At 36.7% G+C, this 22,253-nt stretch overlaps 1 protein-coding gene across 2 annotated transcripts in view; it reads right to left on the bottom strand.

Moving 5' to 3' along the window:
- The window catches only part of CPSF3 (cleavage and polyadenylation specific factor 3), a 41,681-nt gene that overhangs the window by 1,157 nt on the left and 18,271 nt on the right, over positions 1-22,253 (bottom strand). Inside the window, exons 9-17 of one of the 2 annotated variants that reach the window (XM_064295018.1) lie at positions 21,398-21,556; positions 20,148-20,294; positions 17,372-17,524; positions 12,909-13,017; positions 11,403-11,501; positions 9,413-9,507; positions 7,706-7,793; positions 3,294-3,363; positions 1,169-1,265 (exon numbers count right to left, since the gene is read on the bottom strand). In XM_064295018.1, coding sequence (XP_064151088.1) covers positions 1,169-1,265; positions 3,294-3,363; positions 7,706-7,793; positions 9,413-9,507; positions 11,403-11,501; positions 12,909-13,017; positions 17,372-17,524; positions 20,148-20,294; positions 21,398-21,556 — 1,017 coding nt within the window. The remainder of the gene's footprint in view (positions 1-1,168; positions 1,266-3,293; positions 3,364-7,705; positions 7,794-9,412; positions 9,508-11,402; positions 11,502-12,908; positions 13,018-17,371; positions 17,525-20,147; positions 20,295-21,397; positions 21,557-22,253) is intronic. The other variant, XM_064295019.1, reaches the window with a different exon arrangement.

Genomic DNA, 22,253 nt, shown 5'->3' with positions numbered 1-22,253 from the left:
GTATTTAATAAGCCCTATTCTCGTACATTTCTGAAAACCCTGGTGGTATAGTGGTTAAGGGCCATGGCTGCTAACCAAAAGGTTGGCAGTTCGAATCCACCAGGCACTCCTTAGAAACCCTGTGGGGCAATTCTACTCTATCCAATAGGGTCACTATGAGTCAGAATTGACTCCATGGCAGTGGGTTTGATTTTTTATTCTCATATATTTAGGTTTCTTGATTTTTTTTTTTTTATAATCAATGCTAAATAGACATCCTTGCTCATTTGTTTATCTTCTTCAATTAAATTTGGTGAAATTGTGGGTTAAAGGTGTTCATGTCTTAAGGTTTTTGATACATATCACCAAACTGCCTTACAGAAAGACTATGTCACCTAATTTGCACTCTTCCCAGTGGAACACAAAAATAGCTACTTCCCTATTCTTTCACCATCACTGGGTCCTGTCACTCTTCTTAATCTTTGTAATATGATAAACACACTGCTAGTTCACACTTTAAATTTGCATTTTCTCTAATTATTAGTGAATCTGAATGTCTGTTCCATATATGTACTGGCTATCTATATTTCTTCTCTACTGAATACTTGGTTCACGTCCTTAGCCTATTTTCCTGAGGTTAAAAAAAAAAAAAAAGCCTAGTCTTTTCTCAAAACATCTACATAGTCCAAGAACATAAAAAAGAAATTTAAAACATATGTTATTTGCTTAGAACTGTTCTATTCATCAACAACAACCCGGCAATGAGATAATTACGCCAGCTCTGCCCCTGGGAGACCAGAATAGACCCCATACTCCATGAGCCTGTGTGTTTGAAAAGCCACTTGTATCTTATTTGTGCAAACAGGAGAGTGGCTTTTTGAAAAAAACTGGAATCAACGAGATATTAGAGAAATGCTGAAGTAAATTAAAGTATATAATGGAAAACAAAAACAATGGAATAATACAGAAACGTGTACTATGCAGCAACATGGAAAAGCACTTATGACAGATGATAAATAAAAAGGACAGGACGCAAAACTTTATATACACCACTATATGGGAAACAAAGACAGGAAAAACTGGAAGGAAATGTCAAAATGCAAAAGTAACCTGTCAGATAATGGGATCATAGATTATTTCCTCCCTCACTTTATTTTTCAAATTTCCTGAAATGTAAGAAGGAACCTACCCGTGTATCCAAGTTTATATTTGCAGTTTTTCCATCCACTGTGACACTAAGAATAGAGCCATCTTTTACACTTACACAGTCTTCTCCAAATATGTCCCTTGAAATAAACAAAGATACAATATTAGTGGAAAAATGCACATTACACATAGGTGGGGAGAGAATGAAATTGAACACAGGTCCTAGTTCTGAGACAATACAATTATATACTACCCTATATATAGATACACTATACCTACCCACTGAGATATACTTCTTAATTATTAACCATGCTCTATTTTATTAACTTTATAAAACAGGTAAGATCAATTATTGGTGGTGCTAAAGAAACCAATACATTTACTCTGACATAATTGTAAGGACCTGAATGCCTGGGGAAAGAAGCTGTATTTTTTAGAGTACGATCAACTTGAAACTTTAGACACACTGTAGCTCACATTCCTAAGGCCAATGTAACGCTGGCTATTTTTCTCATATCCTTTCCTAATAGTTCCAGCTGTCTGTGTGTCTATGTGAGAGGGAGAGGTGAGACATGGAGGCAGGGGTGGCATAAGTAGCATTAGGAGAGGAAAGCCAGAGTGGAAGTAAAGTGGAACAGTTAGCAGCCACTTGTAGAGTCCCCTTGGCACAGCTTAACCTGAATAGCTGTTGCATGTGAACTTTTGTTCAGCACCACCAACTGCTGTACTAGAAGAAAGTATAACTATTTCAGGGAACACAGTTTTTCTATTCCTCTAAAGCCCAATAGCAGAGCTGTTCTAGCCACATCCCCCAGACAGGCACAGGACAGCGCTGAAACTCAGCTCCCACAGCAGGGCTTCTTAACCCGGGGGTCCCAGGAGAAGCTTGCAGAGGGGGGTTTACCTCCCTGAAATCCTAGCTCAAAGTGTATGCATGTTTATCTCCCAACCCTGCAGGGAGAAGTCCCACAGGTCCTACCAGACTGATAAAGTGGTCAATGATCTAAGAATCATTAAGGTATTTAGACCCTAAGCCTAGCAGGTCAGGCTTCCAGAAATATCCGCTGCAGAAAAGAACTAGGGGGTACTATAGCCACAGGGGTGGGAGCCAACACAGAATCTGCTGCCTTTTAAATGGAATCATTGTTCCTGTATTGTTAGCTGGCTTTCAGTTGGTATGACAAGGGATAATTTTTTAAAATGGACAAGAAGATTTTTCTGAAGATGTATGATCGCCTCTGTAAGCAAAGTCACTATTTAAAGCCTATCACTGGTTCACTTTTAAAAAGCCACTAAAGAGCTGCTTTCAAAAAGATGACAAGAGCTTAGAAATTTGGGGAAAGGAAGAAGCAGAAATGTTGACATAAAACTCTTCCCAAACATGCAGAATACCTCATTTTGCTAAGATACCCAATTAAATAAATATTTAAAAAATAAAAGTGCTCATTTATTCAACAAGTATTTACTGAGAGATTACTATGTGCAAGGCACTGTGTTAGATACTGAAATTATAAAAACTAAACACAAATCTTTTTATTTTTCCTTTTTTGGTATAATATATAAGCTTAATTATAGTTCTCCACCTCAAAGTAGTTTTATATGTTTATTTTATTTGGAAAAACATTCCTATATCAGGCTTAAAGAATAACTGAGGAAACGGGAAAAGACCTATATTTAGTGTTAGGCAAATATTGAGTTTAAAGGTAATGCACAATCTACCAGTTTACTATCTGAGAAGAGTCTAGAAGAAACTCATTCTTAAGAGAATTCACATTTAAAGAGAAGTGAATATGTAAAACAGTTCTTAAAGACATAGTAACATTAGGCTAAGACTTTAATACTTGTCCTTGATGACAATGTTTTATCTTTGCTGAATATGCCGTCCCTTGTAAGAACATCCTGGGGCTTTAAGTAAAATTTACTCATGGAGAAATGACTTACCGAGCAAGTCACATGTACCTGGAACCAGCTAGGGTATGTAGCTGGAAGGGATGTGAGAGAGAACCCAGTTCAAACTGCTCTCTTTACTGATAGTGAAATAGGTACCTGGATTAGTTAAGGGGCCTTGTCTGAAGCCACAGAACTAGTTAGTGATTAGGCCAGGGTTGACCGAATCTAGGACTTCTTCCTTACCACCCCCTGTTGAGCAGTAATAGGTGAAAACTTACTGGAGCATGATCTCTAGCCTCTTGCTGTAAACATGCATCTCTAATTTTTTAGAGCCCTTATGGACTGCACCTGGGGGAAAAAAAAGCAACAGAGTTCATTGGTCAAATTCCTACTTAAGATAATTTCCATATCAATAATCAGAACACAGTTTACTGATAAGTCAAAGTGATTAACTATGGAATCCTTGAAGTGACAAACAAGTATATGTATCATCTATCTTCTAAGGCAAATTGATATTTTCATCACTTTATTTCATGTTCTTATTAAAGATCCACAAAATGATATTTAAAAATTTTTAATTTGATTTCCAATGTTTCTCAAACTTTTCCACATTTCATTACGAGCAGAGGTGGGTGAAATTAACTCCAGGAGTGCCAGTGGCACATCCAAGCTTGAAAGATCCCTTAAGTCTTCTGTCTTATCTAAAACCTTATATAAATTTAGCATTCTACTACATAATGCATCTGTTTGTTTTAATAAAAATTAATATTTAAAATTATCTGCCAGTTAAATTACTTAGTAATCCCCAAAACAATGAAATTTGATGGTTCAGGACAGTAAGCTGTATTTAACCCGGAGTTTCAAGTACACTCCGCCACATCACTAAGTACCTCCTAGTCCAGCAGCAGCGGCAAAGTAATGCAGAATTAACAGTTTAACAGTTCTTCAAAAAGCTAAACAGAGAGTTACCAAACAACCCAGCAATTCCACTCCTAGGTATACGCCCAGGAGATACAGAAACATGTGTCCACACAAAATCTTGTACAAGAATGTTCACGGCAGCATTATTCCTAAATGATGAGTTGATAAACAAAAGGTTGTCTCTTCATACAATGAACTATTACTTGCCTAGAAAAAGGAATGAAGTACTGACTGATGTTCCAACATGGATTAAATTAGGTGAAAGAAGCCAGACGCAAAGGGACAAATATTGTAGGATTCCATTTATATGAAACGCTGAGAACAGGCATATCTGCAGTAGACTAATGGCTTCCTCTGCCTGGGGGAAGTCACGGGTTGGGAGGTGATAGCTAAAGGTCACGGGCTTTCTTCCTGGAGTGATGTAAATGTTCTAAATGTGATTGTCATGATGGCTGCACAATTCAGAACATACTAAAAACACATGAATTGTATACTTTAAATGGGTGATATTATGGTATGTGAATGTCTCAATAAAGCTATTACAAAAATAAAATAGTGTAGAATTGTATAATCCTTCAGACAAAACACACACACACTAAACATATATCATGGAGGAAAGTGTCAGAAATAATTTCATGGCCTTATCCATAAACAGGGAAATAGGATCTAAAAATTTGTCATTTTAAAAAGACTTAAAAAATTAAAGACTTATTCAATAAGCTTTTAATTTCTCAGCCCAAATAATTATTTTATCATCTAATATAACACCCTGGTGGCATAGTGGTTAAGTGCTACGGCTGCTAACCAAAGGGTCGGCAGTTCAAATCCGCCAGGTGCACCTTGGAAACTCTATGGGGTAGTTCCACTCTGTCCGATAGGGTTGCTATGAGTCGGAATCGACTCAATGGCACTGGGTTTGGGTTTTTAATATAATTAAATATTTAATACAATATTACATACCCTAAGTGTGAATTTTTACTAACTGACCTCAGTTCTCTCAGATACATATTTAAATTTAGTCTACGTAAAACTGCCAAAATGTCATTTCTTCTAAATTATTTTATAATTCAGTGTTTTTCCTCTAATTGTTTAATTCATAATTTTAATTGCACATACACCTAACCTGATGCCACTTAAGAAAGCTATATAATAAACCTTTATATTTTAATTATGATAATTAAATTATCAAGTATTAAATAACCATTAACTGACATGTAAATACAATCTCATAAAACACAACCAGTTGTCATCAAGTCGATGATGACTTATGGAGACCCCATGTGTATCAGAGGAAACCCTGGTGGTGTAGTCCTTAAGAGCTATGGCTGCTAACCAAAAAGTCAGTAGTTTGAATCCGCCAGGTGCTCCTTGGAAACCCTATGGGGCAGTTCTACTCTGTCCTTCAGGGTTGCTATAAGTTAGAATCGACTCAACGGCAGTGGGTTTTTTTTAATGTCTATCAGAGTAGAACTGTGCCCCAAAGGGTTTCAATGGCTGATTTTTCCAGAAGTAGATCTCCCATCAGCCTTTTCCAAGGTGCCTCTGGGTGGACTTGAACTGTCAACTCCTGATTAGCAGCTGAGTGTGTTAGCCTTTTGTACCGCCCAGGAACTCTCATAAAATATACATTAAACATAAATAAATCTAAGCCATGAACTATTAAACTTTCCAAAGTACATGCTCATATGTGTGTAATACGTATGCAGTCATCACTAATATTTATGATAAATTCTTCAGACACGAGGTTATACTAAATGTGAAGTAAATCATAAACTCATACAAGTATACCTGCCATAACCAGGTCAAAACAAGACAGATGTGATAAAAACGGGCCGTGTGAAAGAGAAGAACATAATGGAACATGAGAACATAAAAATATGCACACTGAAAATGTGTAAGTTTTACTACGTGCCTTCTGTGCGAACGGGGGACATACAAATTGGTGATCAAACACAGACAGGGAAACAAATACAAGCTGTGTTTTTAGAGCCCGGACTGAAGTGTTAGCAGGCTAAAGAAATGAAAAAGGAGCAAAATGTTATCAAAGAAGAATCAGACTGTTTCAAAGAAGGTGTCTCTAGAACAGCGGCTGGCAACTTCTTCTATAACAGTTATTGTGAACCACGTGATCTCTCACAATTACTCAACCCTGCCACTCTCAACTCTGCCGTTATATCCAGAAGCAGCCATAGACAATATGTAAACAAATGCATGTGCCCATATTTCAATAAAACTTTACTAAAAAAAAAAAAAAAAAAGGAGGAGGGGGGCATGGTATTTGGTCCACGGGCCGTAGTTGCTCTAAAATGTTAAAATTCCAAGTTTGGATGGGATAAAGTCAATTAGTTCGATAATAAACGTATAGAATAAATTTTCTCACGTGCAGGAAAAGAAAACACTGTGTGTTAGTCCTTGTAATACTTTCATCTTCTGAAGGATGTACCAGTACTCCTCATTTAGACCTCTGTCACTCAGCCCCATGGGTGACAACGCTCTGTGCTAATGTATCACAAACACCCCCTGAAACGCCATCTTTTTAAAAGTCATCCTTGCCTGCTTTTCTTCTCTCACCCCGTATACGTAATATCTAACCCATTAGGAAGTATCATTGGTTTTACCTTCAGAACATATCCAGAACGCAACCACTTTCTGCTACCTCAACCACTTATACCCAAAACTGAGCTAAAGCTCAGCAAAAGCACTTAAGAGGAATCTCTGCTTTCAAGCTTGCCCTCCTAACAGTCTATTCTCAGCAAGCACCAGAGGAATTCTTCAAAAGCTTTGTCAGATCACATCACTCCCCTGCTCAAAACTGTGCAGTGTAGCCTCATTCATTCAGACTCCTTAAAACGAGGCACAAAGTCTTACATTATCTACCCCTCGCGCCAAACCCTGACAAGCTCCCTAGGGCCCACTAGGATGTCAGCTCCTGAAGGGCAAGAAGTGTTTATTTTCTTCACTAATGTACCCCAAGCCCTAGAATAATGCCTGCCACATAGCGGGTGCCCCACAAATATTTGTTGAATGAATTTTAAATGAAAACAGGGAAATAACTCATTACTTCAGAAGAATATAAAATCTCATTCTAGGTACACTACAACATAGGAAAGAACTAGGGATATAAGGCAGCTAGCTACTTTTCAAATAAATCCTTAACAAAAATAACATGTAAGTCAAAAATCTATCCTAACTTGTCTGCAATGAACCACTGCTGAAATGTCTAGAGGCTAGCCAAATGAAGAAATGTTTAGTATTACTATTAGGTTGAGATAGATCACTAATGATATAATGATTATTTTTAACTGACTCACTAGAGATCAGAGTAAAGGCACATTTTCACTTTGCACCTGAAATACTCACGGTAAAGTCAAATCGATCTATGACAGCTCAAATGTTCCTTCCTGTACAACACAGGCATTATACATTTGTGTTAAACCACAGCATCTTCTCTGCTTTTCAGCATAATAATTATTCAGAGCCTTCATTAAAACAGCAGATGACATCATGACAACATAATTGATGGTCTTGTGCCAACACGCTTTGTGATCATCCCTCCCCTATCATAAAGCATGGAAATGGGCTACAGGAGCTCAGACAGTGAACATCACTAAAGGCTAAACAACGTTTGAGTTGGCCTCGCAAAATTCCAGTTCCATACAGAAATTTTATCAAGGGATATCAAGTTTTTCAGGACTCTAATAACTGCTTTTTAGCTAATAGAGCCATGGGAGGAAGAAAAGAATGAATTGGTAATGAAATAATTCCATACCTTTCCTTATTTTTGGGTTTGACTGAACTTCTAATATCACAGTTGTTACTGTATCTGCATACATGTCATTGGAAGGGTTTGCTAGCCACTGTAAAGCAAAAGGCAGAATTAGGAGGGTGTAACTATGGCCAGTCACAAAAGCTGTGGATACCACCCATCCATCCATGAACTGCACATACAGGGCTGTTTCTAGCATTTTCACCGAGACAATACAATCAAAGAAATGACTGGACTAATTAAAAAGAAAATCAACTAATTCATTGTTTATGGAAATCAATAATTTATTTTGGTGTCACTAAACAATATATGGAGCCCTGATGATGCAGTGGTTAAGAGCCTGCCTGCTAACCAAAAGTTCGGCAGTTTGAATATACCAGCTGCTCCTTGGAAACCTTATAGAGCAGTTCCACTTTCTCCTATACGGTCGTTATAAGTTGGAGCTGACTTGAAGGCAATGGGTTTAGGTTTTTTTTTAAATTAGCATCTTCATTTTATAAAGGAGCAAAGTAAGGCTCAAAAGTAACTTGCCCAAGATAACACAGGCAGTAATTACTTCTGCTGGAATTTAAACTCAGATTCCTTATCCCCATACTGTAGCAGCATATATAATATGGCAATACTTTTAAACACCCACTTTTGTTTCTAATATGAAGCCTAAGATCACCTAACACTCTTTCGTGTGCTCCGAGCTCCAGGAAAGTTCTCCATGTCTACCATTTTAGGCTGAGACCAGTTTAATTTCTCAGGAACGAGCGCCCTCCCTATCTTTTATTCTCTCTCAAAAGAATACTTTTGGTACTTAAAAAACTTTCTCTAAGATTTTCTTTGATGTGTTAGCCCCATAGATAAAAATATAATCTCTCATAGTATTTAGTAGCAATAATCATTAATGTTGCTAATATCTTTGCCTCTTTCTCTTGTAAAATTTATATATTACTGTATGCAACTTCATGTTAGAGGTAACTACTTTTGATAATTCAGTTAATTAGTTTTACCTTATGAATCAAATTTAGACTTAAATCACAGAATTTTAGTGGGACTAGACCTGACAGATTGCTTGTTTTGAAAAATAGTATTTATAAATAAAATAGTTGGACCATAAATCTGGGAAGTTTACATTCAATTCTACCTTGAGGCAGGGAAATAAACAAGGTGTGTCCCTGGATCAGTCAGTTCCAGAATTCACTTTGGAAGTCTTTTCCTAAACTTAACAGACCCAACCATCAAAGTCAACCATCTAATTCCTTTGTGTCTGGGTTCTAAATTCTACCAGTAGGAATTTAAAATCCTACCAGTAGGAACCACATTCACCAAAATGAATGATTTCTACTTTTTTGGATTTGGGTACTTTAATGTTACTTATCTGCATCTTCAAGGTTCACTCTCTTACAGAGCAAGTTTGATTGACTATGACAGAATTAGATTCTTATTTTGGGAATTTAAGGCCTTTTGATATAACTGAAGACATGCTGGGGGTACCACAAAATTAATCGAGAGTTATTCATAGGAGAGACCTATACTGATTTCACATATTATGAGGCACCATTTGTTATTAGTTTCCATGCTATTATAACTGCACAGAAAATACATAGCTATGTTATTTTTATTTTTCTGATTGGGCAGAAACTAATTTTCTCTAGCATTACAGGTGAACTCTTTCAAAAACTTTTTTTCCCCTCCTTGTTTAGGTAGATGATCATATCTTACTTCTAATACCACCATTCCTGGCTCCTGTATTACAGTAATATTTTTGAACACTTTAAGAGCAGGTTTCTCTTGAATTTCTAATTCTTCTACATCACCTGAAAAAAAAGAATTACAGGATGTATATAATTTTATGACAATCTTCCAGAGGTGCAATTATTCATTTGCTCGAGCGACAGCTGAGATAAAGCGGATACACAGTGAAAAAATTAATTTAATACCTCATTTGTATAGTCAATTTTTAAACAGCTAAGTTAGTTTTACGTTAATTGGTCATACTAACTGAAAGATATCAACATGTATTATAAAAATTCAAATAACCAGGTAGGATTTACCTTGGGCATTAAATGTTTTATCAGTAGCAAACTTTGGTGATTTTCTAACGTCTATATTTTTCGTTTTTTTATATTTGTACAAGAGATTAAACTTTCCATTAGCACCTTAACATTTAATATGCAACTAGGTGGTCAAGTGCAGCTGGTGGTACAATGGTTAAGAGCTCAGGTGTTAACCAAAAGGCTGGCAGTTCAAATCCACCAGCTGCTCCGTGGAAACCCTATGGGGCAGTTCTACTCTGTCCTATAGGGTCGTTATGAGTTGGAATCAACTTGGTGGCAATGGGTTTTTTTTTTGTTTTGGTTTAGCCAGTCAACTGCCACTTCTAAGTTTAGTCTTTCTATAACCCTTTTATTACTACATTTTTTTCTCCTCAAAAAAAAATTTTTTTTTTTTTTATGGCCTGTATTTTCAGTATTGGAATGTATGCTTACTAATTATGTTTAAATTTTTGGTTGGCAACATGGATTTTGAGAAATATGATCTGGTAATACAAGCCACCAATGAGGCAAGGGGCGCTGTGGTGCCACTGATCTGTGGCATGACAATATACCAATAAAGCTATATAAATAATTTATTGTGGGTACCTTTCCATTAAAAAAAAAAAAAAAAAAATTTTTTTTTTTTTTTCCATTAGGTTATATGGAGAACCTCTGGTTTTCCAAATGTGACACAGAAAACCCAACACAAGCCCATCAGGGCTCCATAATTATGCTTACAAGCCTTATCTCACAGAAATCAAAGGAAAAAAGGCAAAGGTCTACAAAACTAACACATCTAGGAAACATCACCTCATAGAATGCTCAACCTACACAACAATGGCTCCACCTCCAGTCTGCTGAGCTTCACACATTTCAAAAGGCACCCACCTTGATGCTAAATGTATTACAACAGGAACCTTACCCCTGGGGTCCAGAGGCAGAAAAAGTGGCTGGTATACTGTTAACCCAACGGTAATGAAGGGGATAAGGAAATTCTACCGTCTAAGATGAGACTTTCCTGGTCTTCCTAGTAATCTCTTACTCAAGGATTAATTCAGACATATTTTATTAACTTTCTATGGTATAATCCATAATTTGAACATCAGGTTCTGAGTTAAAAAAAAAAAAAAAAAAAGATTTTCTTTCTACTGGTTTATTTTACAGTAGCACTTTACTTACAAATCATGAAGAGCATATTAATGGTGAGTATACTTTATAATTTGAAAAGTGTTTCTGCTATATTCGAGAAAGTCCACAAATCTTTTAATTTAGTCATCGCCCCTCATAATTTTAATACATAAAGATCTCTAATTCAAAATGGTATAATAGGAAGGCAGAAAAGGTTTGCCATGTCACTGGTCACTTTTATAAAACCTGTTGCATAGAGCGGTAGTGATAGAACCATAAAAGCAGATTTTAAAAACAAAAAGCAAAGACTACTGATATTTTTAGAATTTGAAGTGGATCAAGGATAATAGGTATTATGAGATTAAAAAACAATTTATAAGTACATTTTCAAAATTCTCACCTAAAGAAGGCAATAACATGACCGAATGAAGTACAAATAAAATTTGTGCAACTCTAATTACCAAAATTAAATAACACCTTTTCCTAGATCTGTAATTTTCTTACTCAAAAACATATAACATTACACAAATTTCAGTAAGTTAACATACCTGTCAATTTCTGAAGCTGGTAATAGAGCAAATTAAAAGGACCAGTGTATGGAATGGCTTGAGTTTGTTTTACAGTGCTCATGGCCAAGTCGGTATAATCTGAAAATTAGAATATATTTTAATAAACAACACTAGTCCCACAAAATACAATTTGCAAACACTTATTAGGAGTCAGAAAAATAAGGAAAAGCAAAGTAAATGAGAACATGTTTTTCAGAAAGCTAATGAAGTGTTTCTTAATTTGGTCCCATTTTACGTTTTCACCCTTATCTCCCCCCAATTAGCTTAACCTCCAGTTACAAGGAACCACCCTCATCCCCTCTGACACAGCAGGCTCTTTAACCTCTCCAAGCTGTCATTTGCCTTTTCTGCCTGGCAAATCCTAACAATCCTTCAACACCTGGCCCAAGTGCCACCTCATCTGCAAAGCTTTTCCGGACTCTTCTAGGCCCAGTGTCTCCTTCGCACATACTTACAATGTACCTCTACATGTCACTGAACAATACTGTGACTGTCTCTTCACAATATTGTTTCTCTCATTAGACTGAGCTTTTCAAGGGCTGGAACTATGCTTTTTGGTGAATCTTTATTCCTCCAGCACCTCCCACAATGCCTGGCACAGAGTAGAAGCTCACTAATTGGTGAATGAAGGAACAAGTTATATACTGTTTGTGTGATGAGCTCAAAGCCTATTTCACAGATAAATATCTATATACTGCTATTTCTTATTCCTTCATAAATCACTTAAAAATTATTACTGCTACATAAATAAAACTGAACACAGTTATTCACTTGAACATAATACCACGATAATTGGAAAAGTAATTACTTATTGATGACTTAGCATTTACACAGGCACAGAAGCATGGGGAAATGCTTATAAACTTTGGAAAAATAGCAATTTACAAAGTTTGATGTTTGCCTTTTGAGCTTTGTGCCAATTTTTATTCTTCTCTATAAGCTTCAATGGCTATATAGTTGATATGACTTATCTGGATGATGATGAAAGAAAGTTCTCACACAATGAAAAAAGTTATTCGTCTCTACATTAATTTTTTTTTTCCTTTTAATTAAATCGTAAAAGTTTTTGTCCCCTACTCCTAATCATTCTTTTGGAATGGTGACGAACAGAAAGCCCAGCAAGGAATGTAGACGTATAGGTCATAAAAAACAAAACATTTGTTTAGGGAGTCCAAAGTTACTTAAGAAAATAAAGCACCAATACTCTGTTGTCAAAGACAGAAAAAAGGTCAACAGGAGTAGTTAATCTATTTTAGAAGTGAACTTATATTTCCAATTAAGTAAAAAGTTATTTAACAAAGAATTTAATGTTTCAATGGTTGAAGATTTTATTTTTTAATATAAAGGTACCTGAATATTAACTTTCACCTATTTCTGTTTTATTATTTAGTCATTACTTTTAACCTGGCTACTATGTAGAGGTTTTTACAGAATTTCTTTCAATGCTAAGATCAAATTACATTTGACGTTTAATAGTATACTTACTGGAGAGGTCACAAGGAGAAAGTATGTGGTAATTAAAGTTTCTTTTAACAAGTATTCCTGAGACCCGCTGGCCTTGTTCTGGTTTTTTGTCTGCTAAAAAGCCCATGACCTATTTAAAAAAAAAAAAAAAAACTTATAAGAAAATAGAACCTTGTAAAATGCAATTATTCAGGTACTCAATCATAATGACGACCACAGACATCTGGATTATGAAAACAACATGTGGATTTAAGCATGAAGACAATAAATTGTTATATATTGCTCAGTGCAGGGCAATAATGTGACTACCAAGATCCCAAAGGAATCATACGCCACGATCAAGTGGGATTCAAACCAGACCTACAAGGGTGGTTCGACCTTAGAAAATCAATGTAATCAGCCCCATAAATAAAACAAAGGAAAAGAACCATATGATCGTATCAATTTATGCAGAAAAGGCATTTGATAAAATTCAACACCCTTTCGTAATTAAAAACCCTCAGCAAAATAGGAATAGAAGTGAAATTTCTCAACATAATCAAGGACATGTACGCAAAACCAACAGCCAACATTATACTCAGCAGAGAAAGACTGAGAGCCTTCCACTTGAGAACAGGTATGAGACAAGGATGCCCACTGACACTGCTGTCATTCAACATTGTACTGGAAATCCTAGCTGGAGCAATAAGGCAAGAAGGAGAAATAAAAGGTATCTAAATCAGAAAGGAAGAAGTAAAATTATCTCTATTTGTAGATGACATGGTTCTAGACACAGAAGACCCTAAAGATTCCACAAGAAAACTGCTGGAACTGACAGAAGAATCCAGCAATGTTGCAGGGTACAAGATCAACACACAAAAATCAGTTGGTTTCCCTTACACTAACAAGGAGCATCTTGAAAAAGAAATCCAGAAAACAATACCATTTACAAAACAATAAAATATCTAGGAGTTAACCTAACCAGGGACACAAAAGACTTACACAATGAAAATTATAAAACACTACTACGAGAAACTAAAAGAGACCTTCTTAAATGGAAGGACATTGCATGTTCATGAATTGGAAGACAATACAGTGAAAATGTCAGTTCTACCTAAAGTGATCTACAGATACAATGCAATCCCAATACAAGCCCCAACATTCTTCACTGAAATGGAAAAATTAATGACCAACTTCGTATGAAAAGGAAAGAAAACCTGAATAGCGACAATATTGAAGAACAAAGCAGGAGGCCTCATACTTCCTAATATCCAGCTATCTATGGACAACAGATTTCGACAAGAGGTCAAAGTCCATTCATTCAATGGGGCTGGAACAATCTCTTTAATAAATAAGACCAGCAAAACTGAATAACCATTTGCAGAAAAATGAAACGAGACTCATACCTCACACCGCACACAAAAACTAACTCAAAATAGATCAAATGTTAAACCTAAAATTATAAAATTACTAGAAAAAAACACAGAGAGAAAACTATGGAACCTAATCTTTTGTAAAAATAGGATAACAAACGTAACAACAAATGTATCAAAAGACAAAATAGTTAAACAGGACCTTTAAAAACTAAAAACTTATGCTCATCAAAAGACAGTATTAAAAGAGTAAAAGGAGAACCTACAGACTGGGAAAAAAAATCTTCAGAAATAACATACCCAGTAAGGGTCTAATCACTAAAATTTACAGAGAATTTCAACAACTCAACAACAAAAAGACAAACAACCCAGTTATAAAATGAGCAATGGACAAGCACAGAACCTTCACCAAAGAAGATATTCAAACAGCCAACAAACACATGAAAAGATGCTATCACTAGCCATTAAAAAAATGCATATCAAAAGTACAATGAGATACCATCGTGCACCTACTAAAATGGCACTGATCAAAAAAACAGAAAACAACAAATGTTGGGGAGGATGTGGTGAGATTGAAAGCCTTATCCATTGCTTGGTGGGACTGTAAAATGGTATGACCATTTTGGAAAGCAGTATGGTGCTTCCTCAAAAAACTAAAAACAGAACTACCCTATGATCCAGTAATCCCCTAAAACTCGCTGCTGTCGAGTTGATTCCAACTCATAGCAACCCTACAGGACAGAGTACAACTGGCCCATAGGGTTTCCAAGAAGTGCCTGGTAGATTCAAACTGCCGAGCTTTTAGTTAGCAGCTGTAGCTCTTAACCACTACACCACCAGGGTTTCCTCTGCAATTCCACTCCTAGGCATATACCCTAGAGACCTAAAAGTAGTGACACAAATAGGTATATGCATACCTATGTTCATTGCAGTTTTATTCATAATAACAACAACAACAACAACAAAATGGAAACAATCGAAGTGCCCATCAATGGATGACTGGATAAGCAAAATGTGGTATGCACATACAATGGAATACTATGCAACCATAAAAAACAATGATGAGTCCATGAGACATATAACAAGCATGGACCTGGAGGGCATAATGCTAAGTGAAATGAGTCAAGGACAAATATTGTACGATCCCTCTTTCATAAGACAAGAATAGACATATATGATGGGACTAATGTTCAATGGTAGTTACCAGGAGGAGGAAGGGTAGGAAGGGGAAGCACGTTTTAGATCACAGATATTTAGTATTTTTGGTGATGAGAAGAAAAGTGGCACTGAATGTGGGTGTAGTGAGCACTGCATGACCAAAGTAAATGATGTCACTGAGAAGTGCTCGTGAGTAAAGGATGCCTGTACTAAAGAATCTGACATATACAAGATGCTAACAACTCCCACAGAGGCCCCAAAACGCATCTTCAATCACATATGGATGGGTATAGGCACATAAGTACATGGGTAGGTACAGGTATATACATGTATGAGAAGAGGCAGAAGTATCTACCTATAAATGTAAATACAGACATATGTGGGCAAGCACATACATTCACTGAAGACACAGCTATAGGTACTCCTCAGACATAACCAAATACCTTCTGAGATTGGTGTTCTAGGTTTGAAAGCTTAGGCCCACAATCTCATGGAACAATTCAGTCAATTGACATTAACGTAGTTTACAAAGTTCACGTTCTGCATCTAGTGAAGTGAATAGCATCCGGGGTCTTAAAAGCTTACGAGCCACCATCTAAGATACAACTACTGGTCTCTACTTGTCAGAACCAAAACAGTAAGAAGGTATGCAAAATCTCAGAGAAGGAACAAGTCTACAAGGCTGATAGCCTACACAATCTCAACTATCCTGAGACTAGAAGAACTAGATGGCATCCGGCTACCACTGCTGACCAATCTGACCAGGGTCACAATAGATGATCCCGGATTAAATGGGAGAAAAATGTAGAACAGAGCTCAAATTCTTAAAAAAGGCCAGACTAACTGGACCACCTGAGACCAGAAGACTCTTATAGCCCTGAGACACTCTTTAAACTTTGAACCAAAACCATCCCAAGATCACCTTTTAGCAGAAAAGTGAGTGACACACAAAATAAAAGGTATTACCCGTTAGATTGATGCCTTACTAAAAAACCACCTGCATGAGTTCAAAAAGGTCAACATTTAATCTTAATTAAAGATGAAAAGATAAGGGGGCAGGGAAACTAGCAGGCTGGAAATGGAACAACCAGAACACAATTAAAGAGAAAGCTGACACATTATGAAAATTTACCTAATGTCACTGATCAATTTCTGTGGAAACTGTCAAATGGGAACCTAACTCGCTGTGTATACATTCACCAAAAAAACAATATTATTTAAAAAAAAAATAAGGAGCATTTTTTTATCCACAGTATAGAAAGGGGGAGTAAGTTGGGATGGGGATTAAAGAGCTATCAAATTCAACTGCATTAAGTTCTAAGCTATTTGAAAAGTTTTCCACGTGAAGAAATGAATTAGAACTTGGAGAAACCTAAAAAGTATAAGGATAAAATTCTTGCAGTGTACTAAGTAGAGAGAGATCACCAAGCATACTGTCTCAATTTGATTAAAAGAGGTCTATTTTCTTAAGAGCGAGCCCTGGCGGTGCAGTGGTTAAGTGCTTGGCTGCTAACTGAAAGGTCAGCGGTTTAAACCCACCAGGTGCTCTGTGGGAGAAAGATGTGGCAGCCTGTTTCCGTAAAGATTTATGGCCTTGGAAACCCGGTGGGGCAGTTCTACTCTGTGCTACAGGGTTACTACGAGTTGAAATTGATTCGATAGCAGTGGGTCTCTGGGTTTTTATTTTCTTAAGAGGTACAAACTTCCATAAGAGTTTGGGTGGCACAAGTAGTTAGACTGGCTGCTAACTGAAAGGCTGGCAACTGGACGCTAACTGAACGGCTGGCTGTTTGAACCCACCATGGTTCTGCCTGTGATCTGCTTCTGTATAGATTACAGCCAAGAAAGCCCTACAGAGCAGTTCTACTCTGTACCATGTGGGGTCGCCATGACTCGATGGCAGTTAAAAACAACAACAACATACACTTCTGGGAAGAAAAGATGTGAATAAGGTTAAGAAACACAGGCTTCTACCTTGGCTAGTTTTTCTCCTCTGAAGTTTAAGGTCACCGCTTCGGTGTTCCGGGGATTATGAACCTCTATGTGAACTTCATCGTTATCTTCATACTCTCGAATCAGGGCTGCTTTCAATCTGGCCATCTCGTTCTGTTCTCCATGGACTAAAATCTACATAGAATAATTTTTTAAAGAGTATAGGAAAACATTCTTCATTCAGATTAATGATGGCCCTTAACTGAATTAAATATGTGAAATAGAAGACGTGAAATTACTATATTATACTACTCTTAAGGACCTCTAGTTAACCAAACCTGCATAAAGACATCTTCACCTTTTGGCTTTAAGAGGTTCTTAAGTGGAACTATTTCAAAAAAGAGTAAAGAAAGCTTATTTTCTACTTCAATCTTTGTCACTAACCAGACATACAACTTTGTGAAAGCCACAGACCTGTTTTAAGTTTCCATGTTCACACAGGTAAAGGGGCTGGACTAGGTGACTTCTATAGTCTCTACTAGTTTGAAATGTATATGATTCTGATATAAAACGACCACTGCTATTCCTATAGTCTCAGGAAGCATCTATGATTTTTTTTTTTTTAGATTTCTTAATATAAGGCTTTCTTTAAAAAGCTTACTATAAGTTTTTTTTTGTGTGTGTGGAAGAAATGACTTCTGATGTTTTCTTCTATTTATTAAAGCAATACCAAATAAAGCATTTCAGAACTAAATAAAATTGTAAGCTTTGAAGGGTACCATATTTCTCGCAAACAACGCACCCACGTAAACAACGCATCCACACACATACGTGCATAGGAAAACAATGCATAAGGCGGTTGTGCAGTTTGCAAGATAACATGTAACGTGCCACTTGCATAAAAACACAGTATTTATAGCTACTGCATTAGCTACCAGTCTCTTTCTTTTTGGTTTTGTAACTCATATTTTACAAGACAGGTAATTCTTAATCTACGGATTACTGTGGATTATTTCCTGGGCTAACAGAAGCATACCCAGTGTCACTATTAGGCAGAGTTACAGAGCACAGCAGTGAAGAGCCAGGTTTAGGGCCTGGCTGCCTGAACACCAATCGTGTTACTGCCACTTACTAGCTGTGTAGACTTGGGCAACTTTCGTAACGTATCAGTTTTCTCATCTATAAAATAGCTGCTAGTTGTGATGATCAGGTACAACAGCAGCACAATGCCAGGTACATGGTAAATACTCAATAAATGCTAGCTATTTTTTTTTTTTTTTTTATTACGGAGAAAGATGTGGCAGTCTGGGCCTGTAAAGATTAAAGCCTTGGAAACCTGATGGGACAATTCTATTCTGTCCTATAGGGTTGCAGTGAGTCGGAACCGACTCGACGGCAATGGTTTTGGTATTAGTTATTATTATCACTACCAGTATTGTTTTATTGTGTATATACACTTTTGCTAGACCTGATTATTAAAAGAAGTTAAGCATCAAGCTTAACCCAGTTTTAAACTATTAAGCACAGAGACAAAGCACGCAAGATAGATGGAAGGGAATGGGACTGAGAAGGAGGTGGTGGTAACAGAAAGTGACAAAGCTTGTTCTCCATGGCTTTACAATCCGGGGGAACATCCCTAAGCCACACATATTAGAAAATGCCTGTGAGGGGACTACACTGTAACTAAACTCCACATGCTGTGATGTTAAAAAGCAGGGGAATGATTTTCTCCACCAAAGAATATGCTTCTTAAGGGCCAGTGGCAAATACCTGTGAGGACGATCATGCCAGAAGAACTTAAAAACTAATAAAAGGCTGTTGCCACTACACTAATTTTTAATGCATTCAGAAAGGATACTTCATTTGTTTTCTACAGATACATGTTTCCTAACTGTCCCTCTACGGATACACATTTTTTTCAGTTAAGTCTTGTCCCCAATCCCACAAAAATATATAACTGTTAATTTCATATGAAACTTAACAATATAAATATTATCCTTAAAAATATATTTATAAGGAGCTATGAAATAGGTATTTCACATCTATTTAAACCTTTTTTACTATTAAATGACTGGGCCTTCTCCTATTTCCAAACTATCCTCACACTGCACATTTAGTAGTATTATTACGCATTTAGTACGTACCAGGCTAGGGGGCTGCTACGAGTTGGAATCAACTCGACAGGAACAGGTTTGGGTTTTTCTGGATGTACCAGGCACTGTGTTAAGAGGCTGAGATGTATCTTCTCTCATTTAGTGGTCACAATAATTTTATGTGGTAGATATTATTATGTCCATTTACACATCAGGCACAGAAAGGGACAGAGCTGGGATTCAGAACATCGGTCTGACTCCAAAAGCCTGTGCTCTTAAGTTATTGGTGAGGCAGTAAAATAGAATGGGAAGAACACTGCAATTGGGGTCAGCAGATCTGCGTAAGAGTGGAGGAAATTAAAATCCACAGCTTGCCTAACTCAAAGGGGAGCTAACTATAAAGGTCAAACCCAACTCTAAGTGACAGCACTTTGTTTGTAAAGTGCTATATTAATAGAGGAAACCCTGGTGGCATAGTCATTAAGAGTTCAGCTGCTAACCAAAACGTCAGCAGTTCGAATCCACCAGGCGCTTCTTGGAAACCCCATGGGTCAGTTCTACTCTGTCCTACAGGGTCGCTATGAGTTGGAATTGACTCGACCGCAATGGGTGTGGGTAATGAGTATATTAACAGAAGGTGGTGGTTGATTTGTGGGCTGGCTGCTGTAAAGTTTCTTGGGTATGCTCTTTTTAAAAAATATGATAAATAAAATTCATAGACTAACCACATGAGGAGGTTTCAAAGCACGAATAAATTCGCTGGTTTGCTGGTAATCTGTGTGAGCAGAGAAAGAAATGTAATCAACAGACATTTTCAGTGGTAACTTCTGTCCAGACATGGTAGTGATTTCTTCAGGCTCAGACATGATGTGCTGTTAGAAAACAAAGAAAAGTTAAAAAAAAAAAAAAAAAAAAAGAAGACAAACTATTCACTTAGAAAAGAAAAAGTGTATTTTATACTTTTCATGCAGTCATAAACTTGTACGTTAAAATTAGGACCTTTAACACAAATTTTATTCTAAAACTACTGATGTAATAAATGTCAGAAGCTCATTGTGTTGGTCCAGCAAATATTTAAAGTAAGTATATTAACTGAAACCCCATGTATGTGGAATGCTGCAGTGAAAATTATTACTCTTAGTATTAGAAAAGCAAACCTAGATTGCCAGCTACTCTTCTGCTCTACAAAGTCACTGCCTAGGTCTGAGAATTTATAGAAAGGATATTTCTATTCTAGCAATCTATTTTAAATACCTGGTCAATAGTCCCTCTAATGGCTTCATAGAGTCAGGCAAAGTAATAAAACTGATCACAGTGGAGAGCCATAACGTATTTTAAAAAATAAAGAAGTTACAGATAAGAGAAGGTAAGTGAACATCAGGCTTGGATGTTCAGAAATCGGTCTTAAAGTTTTGTGTACATTTTCTACAATATCTACATCCCTAACCTGGTGGCGCAGTGGTTAAGTGCTACGGCTGCTAACTAAAAGGTCAGCAGTTTGAATCCACTGGGCGTTCCTTGGAAACTCTATAGGGCAGTTTTACTCTGGGTCGCTATAGGGTTGCTATGAGTCAGAATCAACTTGATGGCAATGGGTTTAAGAGTTAACATCAACCACTTTACACCAGTAGGAAAATAAGCAGTTAACCCAAACACATTACACAACTTTTCAATGAAAATACTTATTAGTAAAACTCTTCTTCATCAGATAGGCTCCCCTCCATTTTTTACTTGCAACCAGATGAACACTTCTCTAGCTTTAGGGCGCGTGGCAGTCACTTGGGGATCTTGTTATGCATTCACAGTCTGCATAAGTCCTCAACCTTCTCAACACCTCTGGCCACCTATTTCTACCCTCATTTTTTTAAATCAAAACTTCCATTAAAGGATTACTTCCATGCAAAATCCTGTGAGGATATTGCCATCTCTGCATTTTTGATTAGGAATAACACAATAGCCTAAGGCTATAACTGACCTTGGCAAGTGTCCCTTCTACACAGTATCCTGCTATAATGACACCATTCCTTTTATCAGTGCACCAGCTTTCAAACAGCTCTCTGGATAGGCCACTTTGCATCATACCCGGGGAAGCCATGACAACACTGGGACCAATGTCATCAAAATGATCCATGCTCTGAAAGAGAAAAAAGACTGGTGAAAAGCATATTAATGACAAAGCAAGCATTCTTTACTTTTTAAGAATAACAAAAAGCTCAGTAAAAAGATTAAGCATACTAATGAAAGAGTCTTGACAATTCCTGAACAGTTCAGGCTGAAATGATAGGGAAACTCTGATGTATACTTTCTGTATGTTTTCGAATCACATCTGATTCTGTAATGCTCTTAAACCACATACTTATAAATCGCTATTATGTATGTTTCTATAATGCTTTTTACATTGTTATGGTGTTTTTATAATGCTTTTAAACACCAATATATGTCACTTATAATGGGAAGTCAGACATAGAAGCACATATGCTTCTGTAATACTCTTTAATCTTTAAGTTGTTAGGAAGTTGTTCTAGCCTTGAAAATAGATAAAGTATATTGTGAATAACTTCCCCAAATTGGGCTGTGCAACCGCACTCTGTGATAACAGAATGTGACATTAATCAAACCTCTATAAATTAACAAAACATAAATACGTCCCTAAACAATTCCCGTAATTTTAATTTAATTAACTTGGCCTCGAAACATGTAAATAGGAACATAATTTTCTGTCACGCCCTAATCGGCAATAATTTAAATCTCTATAATTAACAAAACATAAATAAGTCATACAAAAATGTCCTTAATTGGCAGTAAAGTATACCAATTACAGTTAGACATGA

The sequence above is a fragment of the Loxodonta africana genome, chromosome 12, assembly GCF_030014295.1.
Source record: "Loxodonta africana isolate mLoxAfr1 chromosome 12, mLoxAfr1.hap2, whole genome shotgun sequence".
In the NCBI taxonomy this organism is placed as follows: domain Eukaryota; kingdom Metazoa; phylum Chordata; class Mammalia; order Proboscidea; family Elephantidae; genus Loxodonta; species Loxodonta africana.
The sequence above is the reverse complement of the archived record's forward strand: the minus strand, read 5'-3'. Positions and strand labels throughout refer to the sequence as shown.